We start from the raw sequence: 18,072 nt of genomic DNA, 5'->3' as shown, positions 1-18,072 counted from the left end.
GTGTTTCCCCTGAATGGCTTATTGGGGAGTGGGCAGCAGGTGCTGCAGTTGTGGGGCAGGTGAGGTGACAACACTGCACTCCCGAGCATTTGTTTTAGGGGAGGAGCTGGTGGTTTTGCCCTGGGCCCATTCCCAGCACCGACGGCAACCGAGACCTGCTATCGCTGTACTTTTGTCGTTCTTCTCAGCCTCCTCTTCTCCAACCTCATCTTCCCGGCATGTGTTTTACTCTGTCCTTTCTTCTCCCTCAGCAGCCAACAGAGACAGTGCCTGTTGCTAAGGAGCTCTCACTGATTTTTTTAAACGCTTCTCTGTGTGTGGGGAGGTGCGTGGTTTGGCTTCCACCCTGCATATCACCAGCATCTCGTCTGTCCTGCAGCAGCCAGCACCTGAGCACAGATGGGACAATGCCAGAGCCATGGCAGTGTGTGTATTTTTAGGGGTGCTGCAGAGGGAGAGCTCTGTGCACCTTGGGTTTGGCTGCCTGGGAATGTGTGTTTGCAGCTCAGCTGCACCTGGGGAAGGAGGGACATATGGGGCTGGTTGTCCCCACGGTGTGGGAGCCTGGGGACGTGCCAGGGCTGCTGTATGAAAAGGCAGAGGGCTCTGAGAATACTCTTGGTGACCCCAGGGCCCTCAAAGCTCCTGCTTCCCTTGGGGCCACCGCAGAGGAAGCTCAGGTATTTCTTGGAGGGCTGCAAAGTCCCTGGGGAAAGGGAGGTTTTGATGATGCTGAAATGATGGTAAACTCCCAGAAGTGCATCCCAAAGGGTTTGGGATCCAGGCAGCTGGGTGAGCCCTGTTCGCCAGCACCTGCCTTCCCTGGCTCTGCTCTCCCAGCTGAACCCCAGAGTAAGTGAGGTTGTGTTTGGTCAATCCCATGGGGAGGGACACTGGGGTCCCCAGCGCTGTGTTCTGCAGGGATGGTTGGTGTTTAGTTGCTGGCACAGAGCTTTATGCAAAACCCTTCTGCTGGTCTTGGTGCTGAGGGTCTGCAAGCTCCTCCTGGGCACTGTGCTGTGCCAGGTGAGACAAGGGGGGATCCTCCATCCCTTGGTCCTTCCTGGCTGCTGAGTTGTGGTCTCTGGGGCACATTTGCTCCTCCCCAAGGGCCTCTGGGCTGGGGGGGGTTGGCTGGTCATGGTGCAATTTGCAGCCTGAGCTGAAAGCTGGGCTCTGCACACAGCTCTGGCTGGACTCCATCCCACCAGCACCCTGGGAGAACGTTTAGTGAAGAGCCATAATTAATATTCATGATCACTGCATTAACTAGCGCACAGCACAGGTTCCCCTGGCACGGAGCAGAGCCTGAGCACGCCAGTAACCTGCTACACAGCTGCTCCTTCCCCACGGTGACCAGCCTGTCCCCTGCCATGGGTGCCACCCTGTCCTTTGCAAGGATGGGTGAACCCCGGTGACCCCCGATGCTCGTGAGCTGGTGTCCACCATGGGTGCCCTGTCACCTCCTGCTTCCCGGGTTCTCTGCCAGTGCCACCGTTCCCCCCAAAGCCCCTTCCCTTTGCTGACTCTGCCCCGGAGCGCTCCCGCCTCCATCGCCCCGCACCCGGGATTTACGGGGATGTCGGGAGAGCTGCGGCGGGACGGGCTCGGTCCCGAAGAGGTTAAGCCGAGTCCCGGTGGGCTGAAACCCCGGAGCTTCATGGGATGCCTTATAAAGCGCGTTCCGCCGGCCTGTACTCGCGTTCCGGGGGCTCCCGGTAACGTGCGGAGCCGCCGGTGCCCCGGAGCCGCCGCGCTATGGAGCCGCCGGGCACGGCCGGGGCGCCGGGCGCGGCGGGGCGGCCCTGGGAGGAGGCCAAGGCTTTCTACGACAACCTCGCCCCCAAGAAGAAGCCCAAATCGGTGAGAGCCCCCGAAATGCCGAACCGGGTAGCGCTGCCCACCCTGGACGGGAAGCAGTGCCCCCCACCTTCGCCGGGTGCCTCCCCCTGCATGTCTCATTTCCTCTGGGTCCCCCTGGGGGTCTCTGGGTGCCCTATCTCCTGCAGGTTCTTTGGGGTTTTCCTGAGTGCCTTATCTTTTCTGGGTTCCCTTGTGGAACCCTCTGGGTGCCCCATCTCCCCCAGCTGCTCCGGGGTCCCCCTGAGTGTCTCTGGTTTTTCTTTGACCCCCATCTCCATCCAGGTCCTTGGGTTGCTCCAGGTGCCCCCACTCCTCCATGGCATCCCTTGCTTGCCTGGGTCCTCTCCAGAAACCCCCCCAGCCTCTCCGGGTGTCTCTGGGTTTCTGCAGCCCCCCGGGGTGCTCCGGGGTCCCTCCTGGGCTGACATGTCCTTGTGGAATGGCTCTGTGCCCCGTGAGCCGCTGGTCCTCCGTGCCAAGACCCGGAGACCCTGCCAGGGACAGGCGGGGTGGCAGTGGCGGAGCAGAGGGACAGCCCGGGGACCGAATCCGTGCCTGGGGCATTGGGGTGTCGCAGGGGTGTAGCCCCCCCAGCCAGGCTCGCCTGCTCCGGGAGATTAGAGGGAAAGCCTGTGTTATCTAACCAGGGCTGAGCCTGCCGGCTTTAAACGCAGGAGCTGCCGTATCTTGGAACAGCTGCGGGGGGCTGGGGGATGCACCCCGGGACAAGCTGCCCTGGCCCCCCAGCCTGCGAGCCCACCCAGATGGAGCTGTGGGTCTGTGGGTCCCCCCAAAACGTGGGGCTCTGGCAGAGACGCTGCCCACGGTGAGGGCGGGATGGCAGCCGGCACCTTTTGCGGCGAAGCTCTGATGTGTGACCTCTCCGGCGAGGGCAGCCGGCCAAGTCCTGCTCTGCGGACCCCGATTTGGAGCAGCCCCCGTGCTTTCCCTGCTCCCGTACCCGCTGCCAGCTGGCACCACCGCTGCCTTCGTCCTTCCCGCGGGAGAGGGACAGCCCGGCTCGGTGGCGAGATGCGGCTGCTTGTCTTTCACACCATGTTTTCAGCCTCCTGTGGATGTCAACCCAGGCTCCTCCTCTTCCTCTCCTTGCAGTGAGCTTGGTGACCAGTGTGCCCATCTCTGCTGGGGAAACTGAGGCACGGGGCAGTCGTATGATTTGCCCGTGCAGCAAACCGGCGGCAGAGCTGAGGTCAGGCACTCGGATTGTAAGTCAGGTTGTGTCGTTCCCCTGTGTGGGGCTGGGGCTGATGCCCGCGGTGCCTGCCCAGCCCCGGCCCCTCTGCTGGGACAGGCTGGGTGCCCTGTGCCCGCGGCCGGGCAGTTCGGCAGCCCCGCCAGGCAGCTGTCGTGCCCCGTGATGGACGGCTGCAGAGTGCTTTTCTGCATTATAAATAATGCCTTTGGAAAACTCAAAAACATCTCGGCCGTTGCCCTGAACTTTAATCTGATCCTGAGCCGCACAGAGCTCCCCCATGCATGTGGGAAATGGAGTTTGTTATCGTTCGTCTGTGCCCTTATGGGTGCTGGGTCTGTCCATCCTCTCAGCTGAACTTTGCCAGCCGGAGCAGGCAGTGGTGTGGGCGCAGGGGTGAGCTGTGGGGACTGCTCTGGGCTGTGAGATGGCAGGACACAGGGTGATTTTGGGCACCGTTTTTGGGGAGCCCATTGCTGGCGGTGCAATGGGTTCACATGATGTCCCCCCAGCCTGCAGGGTGCTCTGCTTTGCAGGGGTCTCCGTTTTTCCCATGCCCCGGCTCCCACATCTGCTCTGTCCTCGCTCCTGCCAGCTGGGGAGGTCAGCGATGAGACTTGTCACTCTTCAGCAATGCAGAAAATGTCCCCCTGCCTCTCCAGTGACAGGGAGGAGAGGCCGGATCAGTGGGAGCTGGTCTTCTGCTGGCTCCCTTCCTCCGGGGACCTTTCTTGTCCCCTGCACCCACAGGGACCTCATTTTAGCTGGGGTGGGGACCGTGCTTGACCCTGGAGCAAGTCCTTCCTCTCCCCTTTCTGTGTCCAAATCTCACACCAAAGTTCACCTCCAAATTTGGAATACAGACACAAGGATTTGATCTACAGCATCCAGGGAAGTCTCTGGCAGTGCCTCCAGGTTTTTAAGGATCAAGGTGTGTCCAGCAGATTCAGCCCCAGGTGATGCCAAAGGATCTGCTGCATCAGGGGGTGCAGAATGGGGTCCCCACTGTGGCCCTTGTCTCAGAGCCACTGGTGGTTGGTGTCACTGTGGGCACCTGTGGCTGCCGTGGGTGGGAGGACACGGCCCCCTGAGCATCCCGGGAGCGTGTGGGATTTCCAGATGTCTGCCTCTAATCCTCAGGGGGCTGCTGAGGATTTATGTGTGATTAGAAGGGCGATTTAAAGGCCCGCCAGCTGTTGGGTCTGCAGAGGAAAACGTGCCATTTCCAGTCACTGCTGGAATCTGCTTTTACCCCAAAACTGGGGTGTTTGGGGTCTGGGATGGGTTTTGCACTTGATGGAAAGGTCACTTGTGCTTCTGAGAGGGGGTTTGGACCTCGTGGACGTCCTGGAGCTGTGCCAAGGGCTGATGTTCCTCTGCAGAGGGCTGGGCTGTCACGGTGTGTCCCTGCTTGTCCCTCCTGCGCGCCTGAGCCCGGCGATGGACCCCGGGCTGGGACGGGACCTTCCCCTGCGCTGCCCTGCTCGCATTTCTGTTAAACACATCATGAACCTCTTGCTTGGTGCTCAGGATCGGGTTGGATCTGACCCACCCCTGGGAAGGGAGAGCAGCTCACCATGCAGCTGTGTCCTGGGCTTGTTTTGGATGATGAGCTTTAATCATGAGGCTCAGTGCATTGTGAGTGGGATCCCTCCCATGCACATGGTTCTTATTAAAAAGGAAGGGTGTTTTTCCCCCAAAATGGTGATGTTTCAGTGCAAAGTGGGGTTTGTTGGGTTGTTCACAGCTCTTTAATGGAGGATTTGAGGTGCTGTGGTTCCTGTGGTGCTGTGACTTTTTAAAAGCCCGTTTTTGCATGTAGTAATGATCATCCGCAGCACCAGTGGGGATGCAGAAGCATCCAAACAACCTTGAGGAGGGAACGCTTCCAAACGAAACCTCCACTTCAAAGAAATGTCAAAACGCAGCTCCCTCCTCGCAGAGCAGAGTTGCCTTCATTTGAAAATGTCAGCGTTTCCCAGAGAACAGCAGGGCTGTGCCAGCCCCGCCGGAGCTGGGAGCCGCGTTAGCGCCCGCCGGAGACTTCGCTGCAGAAAATGCTCCGAAGGTGCAAATCTCCCTTGGCAGGAGCGAACAGGATCCGGCAGGTCCCGTTCCCGGAGGCCGCTCCAGCAGCCCACGCTGGGGCAGAGTTAGGGCCCCAAGCTTAAGGTTATTTTTATTGCTGTGTTTATTACCTCTTAAATTAACCTCCTGGAGGCTGGTGCCTTTAAATGGCAAAGGAAGGGACCTTGAGCAGCCTGTTGCCGTTGCGCAAGGTGCCTGTGCTCTGGGCACCCGCTGGGTGCAAGGTGGGGAGATAGAGATGCAAATTCAGGTTGGGGACCCGGTTAGGCTTGGCTTATGGCCCCTCACATGCATCTCACCCCCTTGAACATGCTTCTGTGTGTGCTGCTGGCTTGCTTTTTCTGCTGGGGATCCTGTGGGCTGTGGAGGATGCTCCATCGGGGACCAGGGGTGAGGAGCAAACACCCAGCAGCACCCATGTATCCGGATAAATAACCAGGGTCTTGGGAGCAGCCCAGAGCAACAGGACTCCTTGCTGAAGGCTAATTGCCGTATGTCCCAAGACCTTTAATAGTTATTAATATTTTCAGCTAATAAATGGCCCATGACACCAGAGTTATTAATTAATGAGCTGGAGTGCCAAGACGTGGCCTGTGGCAAGTTAATAGCTAACACCCATCAGGTAGCTGAACGTGAGCTGGGGAGCGGGCTGCGGTTCACTCATGGGAGCGATGCTGGTGTCACTGATTGAATTCGGCATGGACATGGGTGGTCCTGCGTGTCCTGGGGGTTATCTGCTTAATTAAAGGAGCTCCTTCTACACACGACCTTATTTCTCTGCAGACACTGTGGGAACGGGATCCCTCTGGCCACAGTGATGTTCTCAGCCTGAGCTAAGCTGTGTCCAGCCCTAATTGCCCCACTTGCTGGGGATTTTGGGTACTGCCGTGGATTTGAAGAGGTGTCTGGGACTGATGGCGCTGCGGGGCTGTCCCCGGGCGTTGCTTATGGGGCGGCGAGGTGCTGGGAATGGCACGGGGGCTGCCATTGACTCATTCCGGGGTGCGTCTCCATGTTGGGCAGGATCAGTGGGGCTGGGATGGGGCAGAGTGAGTGGGGAGTGAAGATCCCCCATGCAGATGGGGAGCCTTGTCCTCGGCGTTTCTGTGAAGCTCAGCCCTGGGCAGGGTGGCAGCTGGGACTTTGGAGCCCCTGGGTGTGCGGGACGAACGGCGTTGCCGGGGGATTACTCACAGGGCAGCACGGTGCTGGAAATCACAGCGGGGCTGAGGGCGAGGTGTTCCTGAAGTGCCGACCGCCTGGATTTCACAGGCTCCCTGCGGAAATACATCCCCAAATGCAGCTGGAGAGCACATGGGCTGGGACGGCCCTTGGGGAGCATCCCCTGTGTGACCCCCAAGCCCTGTCCTGCTGCTGGGACAGGCAGAGTGTGCTGGGGACAGGGCTGCCAGTGCCACCGTCCCTCCTCAGGATTTGCTGTTCTGGGAGCGAGGATTCCTTGTTGGCCGTCAGTAATTAATTTGTTTGCGTGCTTGCAAGTGAGTGACGGGGATTAACACCCTCCTGCCCTCCAAGGGGAGAAGGAGGACGGGTGGGGGTCAAGACAAGATTGACTTTCTTGCTGTCCCCTCTCTGGTTGCCAAGTCCCACGAGAGGCCCCTTGTTGACTTCAGTGCGGTTTGGATCAAGCCCTCGAACATTAATAATAATGACTCATAAATCATCGCTTGCACCACCTGTTTGTCATGTTTCCGCCCACAATAACTATATCAAGTGTTTTTATAAGCTGAGCTGGCACGGGTTGTTTGTCACATCTGGACGGCATCGTGGGAGTGTGGATCTGGCCGAGCTGCTGCGTGTGGTTTTTCCTGGCTGGGGGGTGGAAAAGCCACAGAAATTCCTTCTGTGCGGGGTCGAGTGGTTCTCCTGGGGTAGCATGTTGGGTCTGGATGGGTCCTGGGAGCCTGTTTGCGGTGGGAGGGCTTGGGCATGGTGTGAACAGCAAGAAATAAACCTTCAGGCATCCTGGATGCATGGTGCATCAGGGCTTCACGTGTTGGAGTGTTGGAAAACCAGGGTTGCAGCTGCCCAATTATCCTCCAAATCGTTATGGAGGTGTCATGCACCCCGTGGCTTTTGCTGTTGACGGGTCACAGATGCCTCCTCAGGCGGCAGGGGCTGCATCCCCATTTTCTCCTTTCCCATACAGCCGAAACCCGAAAACGCCATCACCATCGCGGTGTCGTCGCGGGCGCTGTTCCGCATGGAGGAGGAGCAGAAGATTTACAACGAGCAAGGGGTGGAGGCCTACGTGAAATACCAGCTGGACCATGAAAATGAGCCCTTCCTCCCCGGGGCTGCCTTCCCCTTCGTCAAGGTGAGCATCCACCCGCCCGAGCTGCATCTTCACCGTGGTCCTGACCCAAAAGATGCGGGGAGAAGGGGGTGCTGTGGGGTGCTTGCATGGGGAGTGAGCAGCGCGGTGGAAGAGATGGAGCCACAGAGCAAGCAGAGGTCAAATAAACCTCCTGGCAAGTGATGCGCTTCTTCCAGGACTGAGGAAACGCTGTATTTTCCAAATTGGCAACAGAGAGCAAGATTTGAAGAAATAATCTCTTTGGATCATATTTAAAGTTTCCCTTTAAGGAATTATCTTTTTTTTTTTTATTATTTAATTCCAATTTTTTTATTATTTTAAATTGGCTGGATTTATCCGTGCTACAGAGCTAGCCAGTTTCTAATTTTGACGTGTTGAAATGAGGCATTTCAAACCTCAAAACTATTTTCCAGTTTGGTGTGCTGGCCCTCGCTGAAGTGATCTCTTGCCCATTCCCAGCGGGGAGGGACTCGTTCCATGCCTGATTGCTTGAAAAGCACTTATCTGTGACTTTGAGCTCATTTATTCTCATCTCCTGATGAAAAATCAAAACCTTCTGTGTTTGAAAATACATAAGTGGCTATGTGATTTTCCCCAAATCAGTCTTATTTTTTTCCCAGTTAAAGCTGCTTGCTGATGTCAGCTTGGCTCTGAGTGGAGAGTAAAGTGTAGAGTATTGTGTGGAGTGTAGAGGCTTGCATCTGGGCAGGAACAACCCCAGGTTCCAGTATAAGTTGGGGAACGACCTGTTGGAGAGCAGTGTAGGGGAAAGGGACCTGGGGGTCCTGGGAACAGCAGGATGACCATGAGCCAGCACTGGGCCCTTGTGGCCAGAAAGGCCAATGGTACCTGGGGTGGGTTAGAAGGGGGTGGTCAGTAGGTCAGAGAGGTTCTCCTGCCCCTCTGCTCTGCCCTGGGGAGACCACACCTGGAATATTGTGTCCAGTTGTGGCCCCTCAGCTCCAGAAGGACAGGGAACTGCTGGAGAGAGTCCAGCGCAGCCACCAAGATGCTGGAGGGAGTGGAGCATCTCCCGTGTGAGGAAAGGCTGAGGGAGCTGGGGCTCTGGAGCTGGAGAAGAGGAGACTGAGGGGGGACTCATTCCTGGGGATCAATATGGAAAGGGGCAGTGTCAGGAGGATGGAGCCAGGCTCTTCTCGGTGACAACCAGTGACAGGACAAGGGGCAATGGGTGCAAACTGGAACACAGGAGGTTCCACTTAAATTTGAGAAGAAACTTGTTGGGGGTGAGGGTGGCAGAGCCTGGCCCAGGCTGCCCAGGGAGGTTGTGGAGTCTCCTTCTCTGCAGACATTCAAACCCGCCTGGACACCTTCCTGTGGAACCTCAGCTGGGTGTTCCTGCTCCATGGGGGGATTGCACTGGATGAGCTTTCCAGGGCCCTTCCAACCCCTGACATTCTGGGATTCTGTGGAGCTGGGGTGGGGGCAGATCCCTGGTTTTGGTGCATGATTGGGTTTTGCTGGGTGAGGAGGGGGTGAGGGCCGCTGACACCCACGCCCCCCTCACCTGTGGTTGCTGCAGGCGCTGGAAGCCGTGAACACGCAGCTGCGCGAGCTCTACCCTGACAGTGAGGAACTCTTTGACATCGTCCTCATGACCAACAACCATGCTCAGGTCGGCGTTCGCCTGATCAACAGCATCAACCACTACGGTGAGCTCAAAGTGACCCTACGCGTGGGTGCTGCTGAATTTTGGGCAGATTCAGGCCAGACATGAGGAAGAAATTGTTGCCCTGAGGGTGGTGAGAGCCTGGCCCAGGTTGGCCAGAGAGGTGGTGGATGAACCATCCCTGGAGACATCCCAGGCCAGGCTGGACGGGGCTCTGAGCAACCTGAGCTGGTGAAGATGTCCCTGCTCATGGCAGGGGTGGCACTGGGGGACATTTGAAGGTCCCTTCAACTCACACTATTCTGTGATTCTGCAATTTTCCTGGGCTTTGAGTGGAGCTTGGCTGGTGGTGAGGTTGCTCTGGCCACGCTGTTGAATAGCAGTGCCAAAATTTAGCTCCCATCCTGCCGAGTCTTGAGAGGCCACAGGGGAGCAGTCTGAAGGTTTGGGGGTGATCAGGCTCACCCTGGTGTCCATCTGCCCTCAGATCTGTTCATCGAGAGGTTCTGCATGACGGGAGGGAACAGCCCCATCTGTTACCTCAAGGCCTATCACACCAACCTCTACCTCTCCTCCGACGCCGAGAAAGTGAGTGGGGCCATTGAAGAGGGTGAGTCTGGGGTCCAGCTTGTGGGGGACAGCGGGGGGAGCCTGGAGCCCTCAGGGGGTCAGTGCCAGGAGCAATAGCTCCGGTGTCCATGTCCCTGCATCAATGTGCCGCTGGGATCTGCCTTGTCCCACATCCCATCCTTGACACTCCAAAGAGCCTCTAGTTTCCATGGAAATAAGGCTTTCCTGGCCCTCCACAGCTCTTCCAAGGCAAATGCATTGGTTTTCCGTCTTATTTCTTGTATGCAAAGGGAGGTTTGTCATGTGGGGACTTGTTTTTGCTGTGAAAGGTCTTGGGGCCAAGCTGCAGGCACTGTTGGGTGCATGTGTGTCCTTGCGGTGTTTGCTTCCAGCTCCTTGTGTTTTGCTGTGCTCCTCAAAGGACGAGCCACGAGGCTGGGTCCTTGGGTACCTGTCACCTCTTGTCTTGTCCTTTAACCTCTCCAGGGATCGCTGCAGCCACCATCTTCAGCCCCAGTAAAGACCTGGAGGTGTCAGAGAACCAGCTACGGGTGGCATTTGATGGCGACGCCGTGCTCTTCTCGGATGAGTCGGAGCAGATCGTGAAAGCTCACGGCTTGGACATGTTCTTCGAGCATGAAAAGGCTCATGAGAACAAGCCTCTGGCACAGGTAGTGCTGGGGTGCAGCCAGAAGAAGCCTCTGGGAGAGAGACAGTACCCAGGGGTGCTCTTGGCGCTGGGAACAAGCCGGGGATTGGCACGTGGAGTGTGAAATGTGGCGATCAGCAGCCCGGTGCTGCTGGTTTTGGCCCACGGGGTGGCTGTGGTTGGCCCCTTGCTGTCATTTTTGGAGGGGAAGGTGTTAACCAGCGTGTCTGGCTCTGCTAGACCGGAGGAAGCGTTAGCATGGAGCTCTCAGGAGTGATGGTTTCTTCTTGCTTTGGCAGGGACCCCTGAAGGGCTTCCTGGAGGCCCTGGGGAAGCTGCAGAAGAAGTTCTACTCCAAGGGGCTGAGGATGGAGTGTCCCATTCGCACCTACCTGGTGACAGCCAGGAGCGCGGCCAGCTCGGGAGCCCGGGCCCTAAAGACTCTGCGCAGCTGGGGCTTGGAGACGGATGAAGCTTTGTTCCTGGCCGGGGCTCCCAAGGGGCCGCTGCTGAAGAAGATCCGTCCCCACATCTTCTTCGACGACCAGATGTTCCACGTGGAGGGAGCCAAGGAGCTGGGCACCGTCGCTGCTCACGTCCCCTACGGTATCGCCCAGAAGCACAAGAAGCCGGCGCAGGAGAAGCAAACCCCGAACAGCAAGTAGCGAGAGCCGGTCCCACGTCCCCGACGTGCGGCACGGGCTTCACCCCGTGCGCCGCGCTCGGACCTGGGCTGCGGTCTGCAAGGCACAGAGTGTTTGTCCTGGAAAGCACGAGGTTGTTCCCCATCGGGAGCTTTGTCGGGGGGCACGGATGGAGGGGGGGGGCTGACGAAACGCTTCCTTTCGCCCCTGTACTCGTTGCGATGTCACGGTGTTGTCCTTGTGGGGACACCACGAGGTGTTTTCCCCGTTCTTCTGCGCTTGCTTCAGGCAAAACCCTCGTGGACTGTTTGTGCCAGGCAGGTTTAACCTATTGGAGTTTCTTTAAAACCACAGGTAATTCCCAAAGCCGTTGATTTACAAAGCAAATGTTCAGGCTGGACTGAACTGGAAAGTTGGGAGCACGCAAAACCCCTTCTTACAGCTTTTAAACAAAATGTTCTCCCTTTTAACTAAAATCGAGCCATAAAATCGTCCATTCCCAGCCCCTGCTCCCCAAACCAGAAAACCTTTCACGTCTTTGTCCTTTCACCAACACTTTGTCAAGCAAACAGCTTTCCTTTCATGTACTAAAATCTAGAAAAATAGAAACAAACACATGTATATATATTTATATATTTAAAAAAATCACATTTCCTGCTTGGAGCTTTGGGCCAGCGTGTTGTTGGCTCAGGTTTTTAAATTTGGGCTTCACAGCTGCATGAGTTAGCACTTAAAATAATCATCTCGGTGAGGCATCCAAAACCCAGCTCTTGTGTGAGCCATCCAGGGTCCGCAGACACATGCCTGGGGCTTGAATGAAGTTAAAAGCAGGCCCTAATATATTAGGGACATCATTTGAAGTCCATTTAGGTAAATCTGCAGAGAATTTCAGCCTGGAGGTTTTAATTAAAGGATTCTTTTTCCCCCTTTCTAGACTGAGCCAATATGAGATAATCTTTTTCTCCTCATCTTCTTAAAACCTCTGGTGTTTCCTAAAATAGACGCCTCTGCTAGTGATGCTGTGAGAGAGGATTGAAAACCAGGAAGACAAATCAATTGAGAGCTCCTCCAAAATCGGTGTGACAGTCACACTGACATTGCCACACAAGCCCTGTCCCAGAGGACGCTCTCTGGGTAGAAATTTAAAGATTACTTAGTTCTTGTGGGTTATTTCCTTTATTTTGAAGGCAGTACACCCCATGGTTGGGTACGAGCGTTTCCTAATATTATCAGATAGTTTCCTGCAAACCCCAGCTCCATGGGCTGAAGTTTCCCCAGGTCTGTGTCTGCCTCTGGCTTGACTTTGCAGGGGGGTTTCAGCTCAGCCCTTTCGGACAGCGAGGGGTTAGCGCACTTTTGGTGAATATATAAGCAAGGTAGTGATGCCTTTGGTGGCTTGGGAGGTTTTCTTATTGCACTAAATCCTGCTCGAACAGTGAAAAGCAAATTGCACATTTTTTCCCACCGAACGATTTCACTTGGACAGACTGTTATTTGTCACATCTGGGTGACAAACACCACAGAGGAAAGTCTAAAATTAGAAAAAAAAAAAGTCTTGAAATAAATGAATATCTCAGTAACACATCTATTAATACACAGGTTTATAAAAAGGTCTCGTCTTTTTAATGTGAACCCCAGATATTGGGATGTGAACTGTATCTCGGAGATCTTTTCGGCAGCTGGAAGGGGGATGAGAGCCTGGCCTCCCAGCAAACATCTCCAAGGTGTTTCCTGAAGATCATGTTGTGGAAGCCCAGCCAAGCTGGGCTCACAGATGGGCTGCACCAGGGCCAGCCCGGGAGGTGACGCTGGGGACGTCCCTCCCGCGGAGGGGATTTTCCCTTTTGCCCTGTTTGCTTTTATCCACGTGGCTTCCTATTTATTTATCTTCTCTTCCATTGCTGCGACTGGCAGATGTGGATTTGCTGCTTGTGTGTTTTCCTCGTGTGCCCACCCATGCTGTGCTCCGGGGCCGGGGAGCGATGTGGTCCCCAGGACAGGCTGGGCACGGCTCCGGTCCCCATGGGCCGGTGCGGTTGTGCCTCTTGTGCCGTGCTGGCCGACAACTGGACTTTCCCGCTGTGTGTTGTTGCTGTGGGTTTCACTTAATTGTCCTCCAGTGTTTTTTCTTGTGAATGGACTGTCACATTGATGAAACCCCTCTGGGTGTTTTTCTGTAATAAACGGTGTTGGTCGCAGCCTGGCTGTTCTCACAATGGTTATTTTGCCTCCCCGGTGCAGCCGGTAATAGGGTTTGGGGTCTGAGCTAGGGACCTTCGTGGTGAAGGGATGGTGATGAGAAGCAAAAGCGCCTTTTGGGATTTAAGGGAATTCAGGAGATGTAATAAAAGCAACTACCTGGGAACTGGAGACTTCTGGGAGAGGTGGGATTCTCGAGTTGAGAGATGTGCTGTGATACAGCTGCCGCCCTCTGCTTCGTGAACAGGCTCTTATTGTAACCTGGGCTCGTGATGAAGCCCTGGATAAAAATACAATTTGGCACAAGACTTTTGTCAACTTGATCTTCTCCCAGACAACAGGTGGGAGGCAGCAAAAGCTTTTTAGAGGAGATTTATTGCTGCTGAAGTACCGGGTTTATCCGAATAGTGACACTGCGGTTCTGGTGTGAGCTCCTCCCTGCCAATAAGGAGAACAGATGGGTTAAGGGGAAGCAACAAATTCTCCATCCGTCACCAAATATAGCCAAGGAATGTCCATAGGCCCCAGGGCAGCATCTCTGCTGTGGGTGTTTGTTTAAGGGGTGGATGGTCCTTGGTGGAGGGTGTTCTCATGCAGCCTCATGTGCTGGGGATGCCTTTCCTACTCCCATCCCCAATCCTGTGTGTTCTTCTACCAGATGCCTGGGGGGAGTGGAAATCAAACTCCAGCACTGATAAGGCCCATGTTGCACCAGTGGAAGTCCAGGTGGGACTGAGAGGTCAGGATGTCTGTGCCAAAGTCACAAGCTGGCTCTGATGTTCCTGCAAAGACCGTCCTGAGCTCCTTGACTTGCTCTTGGGGACCAGTGTTAGCAGAGGGGCCAAGGAGCCAACGGGTCATGGACAGCCATGGACAAAGGCCATGCAGGGCGGGGAGGTTCATGTGGTTGGATCTGTGATGTCGTTAGCTTGATGCAAGCCTGAATTTTTGCTTCTGTTGCCTGTTTTCTGAGCTTTTTCCTTCACCAGGCATTGAAGGGCTTTGCAATGGGTGTGCTTTAAAATAAAGGACACGGAGGAGGAGAAAGCGGAGGCAGAGCTGATGGAGAATTATGCTGCCGCTCAGCTGTTGTCAGCGCAGATGTTCACAAGGTAATCATGGCCTTTGAACAGTGACAACCGCTTTCCACTACTAACCTGGGATTTAACCCCAAGGGTTGAGGGGCCTCTTGGCAAGGATGTGATGCCCTCGATGCCCAGCTGCGTGGCAGGGAGGTCATGCAGAGCGTGGACTCAGCTCTCCTGGTCCTCGTGTACGTAGGGTAAGTCATGACACCTCCCTGCCTCAGTTTCCCCATCACTATAACAGAGATCAGAGCGACCCAGAGGTAGCGGCAGATCCAGAGGGTGACTCCAGCTCCTTCGGGAAGACAAGCAGAAATCCAGGACTGCTCTTAAGCGCAGTGAAACGCCGTATTGCCGTGGTGATTCCTGCATGCCCAGCGTGTCAGGGCCATGTGAACACAGAGCTGTCCTGACAACCCCATGGTGTTGACCACGGAGGTCCCAGGATGTGCTGGTGGGGGCTCCACCACATCCTTACTGCGCATTTCTCTTTTTGTCCTTTCGAGAGTGCAGAAATACAGGGCAAACAAACGTGAGCGGGGACCTGCAGCCATCCCAGGAGGCTAAAATGTCAGAGCAAGGGACCTGGTGACAGGGTGACAGAAACACCTCGAGTTGAAAGAATAGATAAGAGGACCTGGCGGCAAGAGAACAAGCAAAGGGCACTTGCTATCAGCGCTAGTGGGGCTGTGCCAGGATTTGGACAGCCCGACCATCTCGTTCCTTCGACACCGCTATTTATAGCAGTGTTCGCTGATGCCTTTGTCACCGGAGCCTAAAATGGTTCCTCTGTGCGCGCCCGGGGTGGCTGTGCTGAGCCGTCCCACGCCGGCGAGGCCACCAACGACGCGGTGACTCAACGAGCGTGTGTGGAGCTGCTCATCGCCCCGCTGACGGAGGAAGCCGCCGTCTCCCTCTGCCAAGAGTCAACTCCACGCCTGGGCCAGTTCCTTGGAAGATGCACCAGACGGTTTCTGTTTGAGGCCTGGCCGCTCTCCAGGAAGAGTCGGTGGGGTAGATCCACCTTCCAATCTTCTACTTCCTTCTCCCCCTCCCCAGAACTGGGGCTTGTCCGGCTCTGTCTGGGAACCAGTGGTTTCCACAGCTTGATGTTGGTCCTTGAGGCAGCTGTGGGAATCGCTTTGTGCATTGGCCACGCTGGTGGGAATAACCCTTTGGTTACTGGGCTGGAGGAAAATGTAAGAGGGCTAAAAGTCTTGTAATTGCGGAGCAAATATGCTCCGTTTCCCACCTGGAGATCTGGCTTTTAAAAACGGCTTCAATTTCTGAGTTTTGCCCAGACCGGTGAGTGATGGAGGTGGGGATCTCTCTGTCCTGGTGTTTTTCCATTTCTACAGCAAAAGCTTCGTTTCCAGGGCTGCACTTCAAAGGTTTGCTGGCAGTGCTGTGCTGAATGGGACTGTGCATGAAGTCCCATCGGGGAGGAGGGAGAGGAGGATGGCGAGGATGGCGAGGATGGCGAGGATGGCGAGGATGGTGAGGATGGCGAGGATGGCGAGGATGGCGAGGATGGCAAGGATGGCTGCAGGTGCCAGGCAAGTACAGCTGTGCCCGTCAGGGAGGGATCACCAGCCCCACGCTGCTCAGAGCTTGGCACATTTGCTGCCACATTTTCTGATTGAATGACTTGAAGGGAGATAGGCATTAGCGTATAAAAAACAATATACAAATAAAATCCTCGGGGTATATAGCATCCGGCAGTCCTGTGCATGGCATGGGACTTCTGCTTGTCTTCTCTCAGGGCAAACTGCGTGATTATCCCTTGTCTCTGTGGCAAAAAGGGGATGTAGAGCCCGGGATCGGCTCTGGATTTTCGAGTTTTACTCGGTGGTACCCGCAAGCAGCCCCGCAGCTGGAGCCAGCCCACACTCGTGTCGCGGCTGCGTCCTTGTCACCACCACGGCTGTGGGGACAGGGACGGGGACAGTTGTGTTGCTGAGCAGGTGCCACGAGAGGGAGTGAAGGGCTGTGCCATGGGAGGTGCCACGGTGGCAGCTGTCCCCCCCCGCAGGCATCCTTCATGAGCCAACATGCTCCAAGTGGCATTGCCACCTTCTGCGGTGCCACCTCTTGCTCCTTCAGCCTTGAAGCCTGCCAAGCTGGGAATGGAGAGGTTTTCCTTAGTGCCAGCTCCGGCATGGGACACCATGGCCATGGGTGCCAGCGTGGCGCTGAGATGGGGCCACCATCGTGGGCAACGTGGCACTGAGATGGAGCCACCATCCTGGGCAACGTGGCGCTGAGGTGGGGCTGCCATCGTGGGCAATGTGGTGCTGAGATGGGGCCACCATCGTGGGCAATGTGGTGCTGAGATGGGGCCACCATCATGGGCAACGTGGCGCTGAGATGGGGCCACTATCGTGGGCAACATGGCTCTGAGGTGGGGCTGCCGTTGTGGGCAATGTGGGGCTGAGATGGGGCCGCTATCGTGGGCAACGTGGCGCTGAGGTGGGGCTGCCATCTTGGGCAATGTGGTGCTGAGATGGGGCCGCCATCGTGGGCAACGTGACACTGAGATGGGGCCACCATCAGTGGGCAATGTGGTGCTGAGATGGGGCCACCATCATGGGCAACGTGGCACTGAGGTGGGGGCACCATCTTGGATGCCGAGGCAGGGCTGCCATCTCAGGTGTCACAGCAGGGTGACCGTCTCGGGCACCGTGGCATGTCAGCCATCTAAGGCGCTAACACAGTGTGGCCATCTCGGGCACTTTGTCACCCAGGGTGACCAGGCTGGGGGGCTGTGGGGCCACCCCGCACGCCACGGCCGGGGCGCTGGGGGACTTCCCCGCGGGCTGTATAAACAAGCCCCCGCTTCCTCGGCGGCCGGGCGGCCTCCTCCAGGTGCGGCTGGGAATCATTAGGAGGTTTTCGCGCCGGGCTGAGTGTGGGAACTGGAAGAGAAAGCTGGAGAGAGGCCGTCTTTCATCTCCCCACTCCCTCCTCCCCCCGTGTCTGCCAAGCCTGGCTTCCTTTTGAATCCTTCAGTTTGTGCCAAGCGAGGGAGAAGGGGAGGCGGGGGGAATAAAGAGAAAAAGGGAAGGAAAGAAAAAAAAGCAAGCCACAGGAATGTGTCCAGGGATCTGGCTTCATTCAGGCTGCTGAGCCCTGAATACCCCAGCTCCCGCTCAGGGAGGGAGGCCGCGGCCGCCCCCGCCATGGAGGCAAGGGGAAAACAAACAGGGAAGCGGCATTTGCGCCGCGGCTGTTACCACAGAGACTGACAAAGGGCTGTCTGGAGGGGGCCACGGCCGCAGCCCCCCCGCGCCGGGTCAGGGCGCCCCGAGTCCCACGGGGGGAGCGAGGGCTGTTGGCGTCTGGGCGAAGCCCGGGCTGCGTTTCATCCTGGCGTGGGGACGTGGTGCCCAGACAGACGCCCTTGTGTCGGGCCCGTCTCCCCGCACAAAGGCGACAGGGCCGCTCGCAGGGAGGGCGTGAGGGGGAGGGTGGGATGTTTTTCTCTGGCGCTTCGGGAGGATGGTTTTTTGACTCGCTGCCGACTTTATTCCCAGCAAATTAATAATTTCCTCTCACGGCAACAATGCTGGCCTGTGTGCGTTGGTGTCTCCCACTGCCCTCCCAGCCGCGCTTTCCCCCCGTCCCCGCTGTGCACGGAGGGTCCGTGCCGCTCGCTGCAGGTTCCTTGTCCTGGGCTCTTTCCAGCTGTGCGTAACCATCATATCCAGCCCAGCTGTGACGGCCGCCGCCGTGGGAGCGCCGGGCCGGCTGTGAGCTGCCGGTGCGGGTGGCAGAGGTGGCGGGGAAGCACGTT

General features: G+C 56.6%; 1 protein-coding gene across 1 annotated transcript; it reads left to right on the top strand.

Annotated features, from left to right (window-relative positions):
• Nucleotides 1–1,699: 1,699 nt before the first annotated feature.
• Nucleotides 1,700–13,193, top strand: NT5C1A (5'-nucleotidase, cytosolic IA). The gene is made up of 6 exons (XM_065857356.2): nucleotides 1,700–1,863; nucleotides 7,335–7,502; nucleotides 9,046–9,175; nucleotides 9,620–9,742; nucleotides 10,189–10,373; nucleotides 10,651–13,193. The coding sequence occupies exons 1-6, from the start codon at nucleotides 1,759–1,761 to the stop codon at nucleotides 11,014–11,016; spliced, it is 1,077 nt and encodes a 358-aa protein (XP_065713428.1). The 5' UTR covers nucleotides 1,700–1,758; the 3' UTR covers nucleotides 11,017–13,193.
• Nucleotides 13,194–18,072: the final 4,879 nt, after the last annotated feature.

The sequence above is a fragment of the Patagioenas fasciata genome, chromosome 25 (assembly GCF_037038585.1).
Source record: "Patagioenas fasciata isolate bPatFas1 chromosome 25, bPatFas1.hap1, whole genome shotgun sequence".
NCBI lineage: Eukaryota > Metazoa > Chordata > Aves > Columbiformes > Columbidae > Patagioenas > Patagioenas fasciata.
This window is presented reverse-complemented; position numbering and strand designations above follow the sequence as displayed.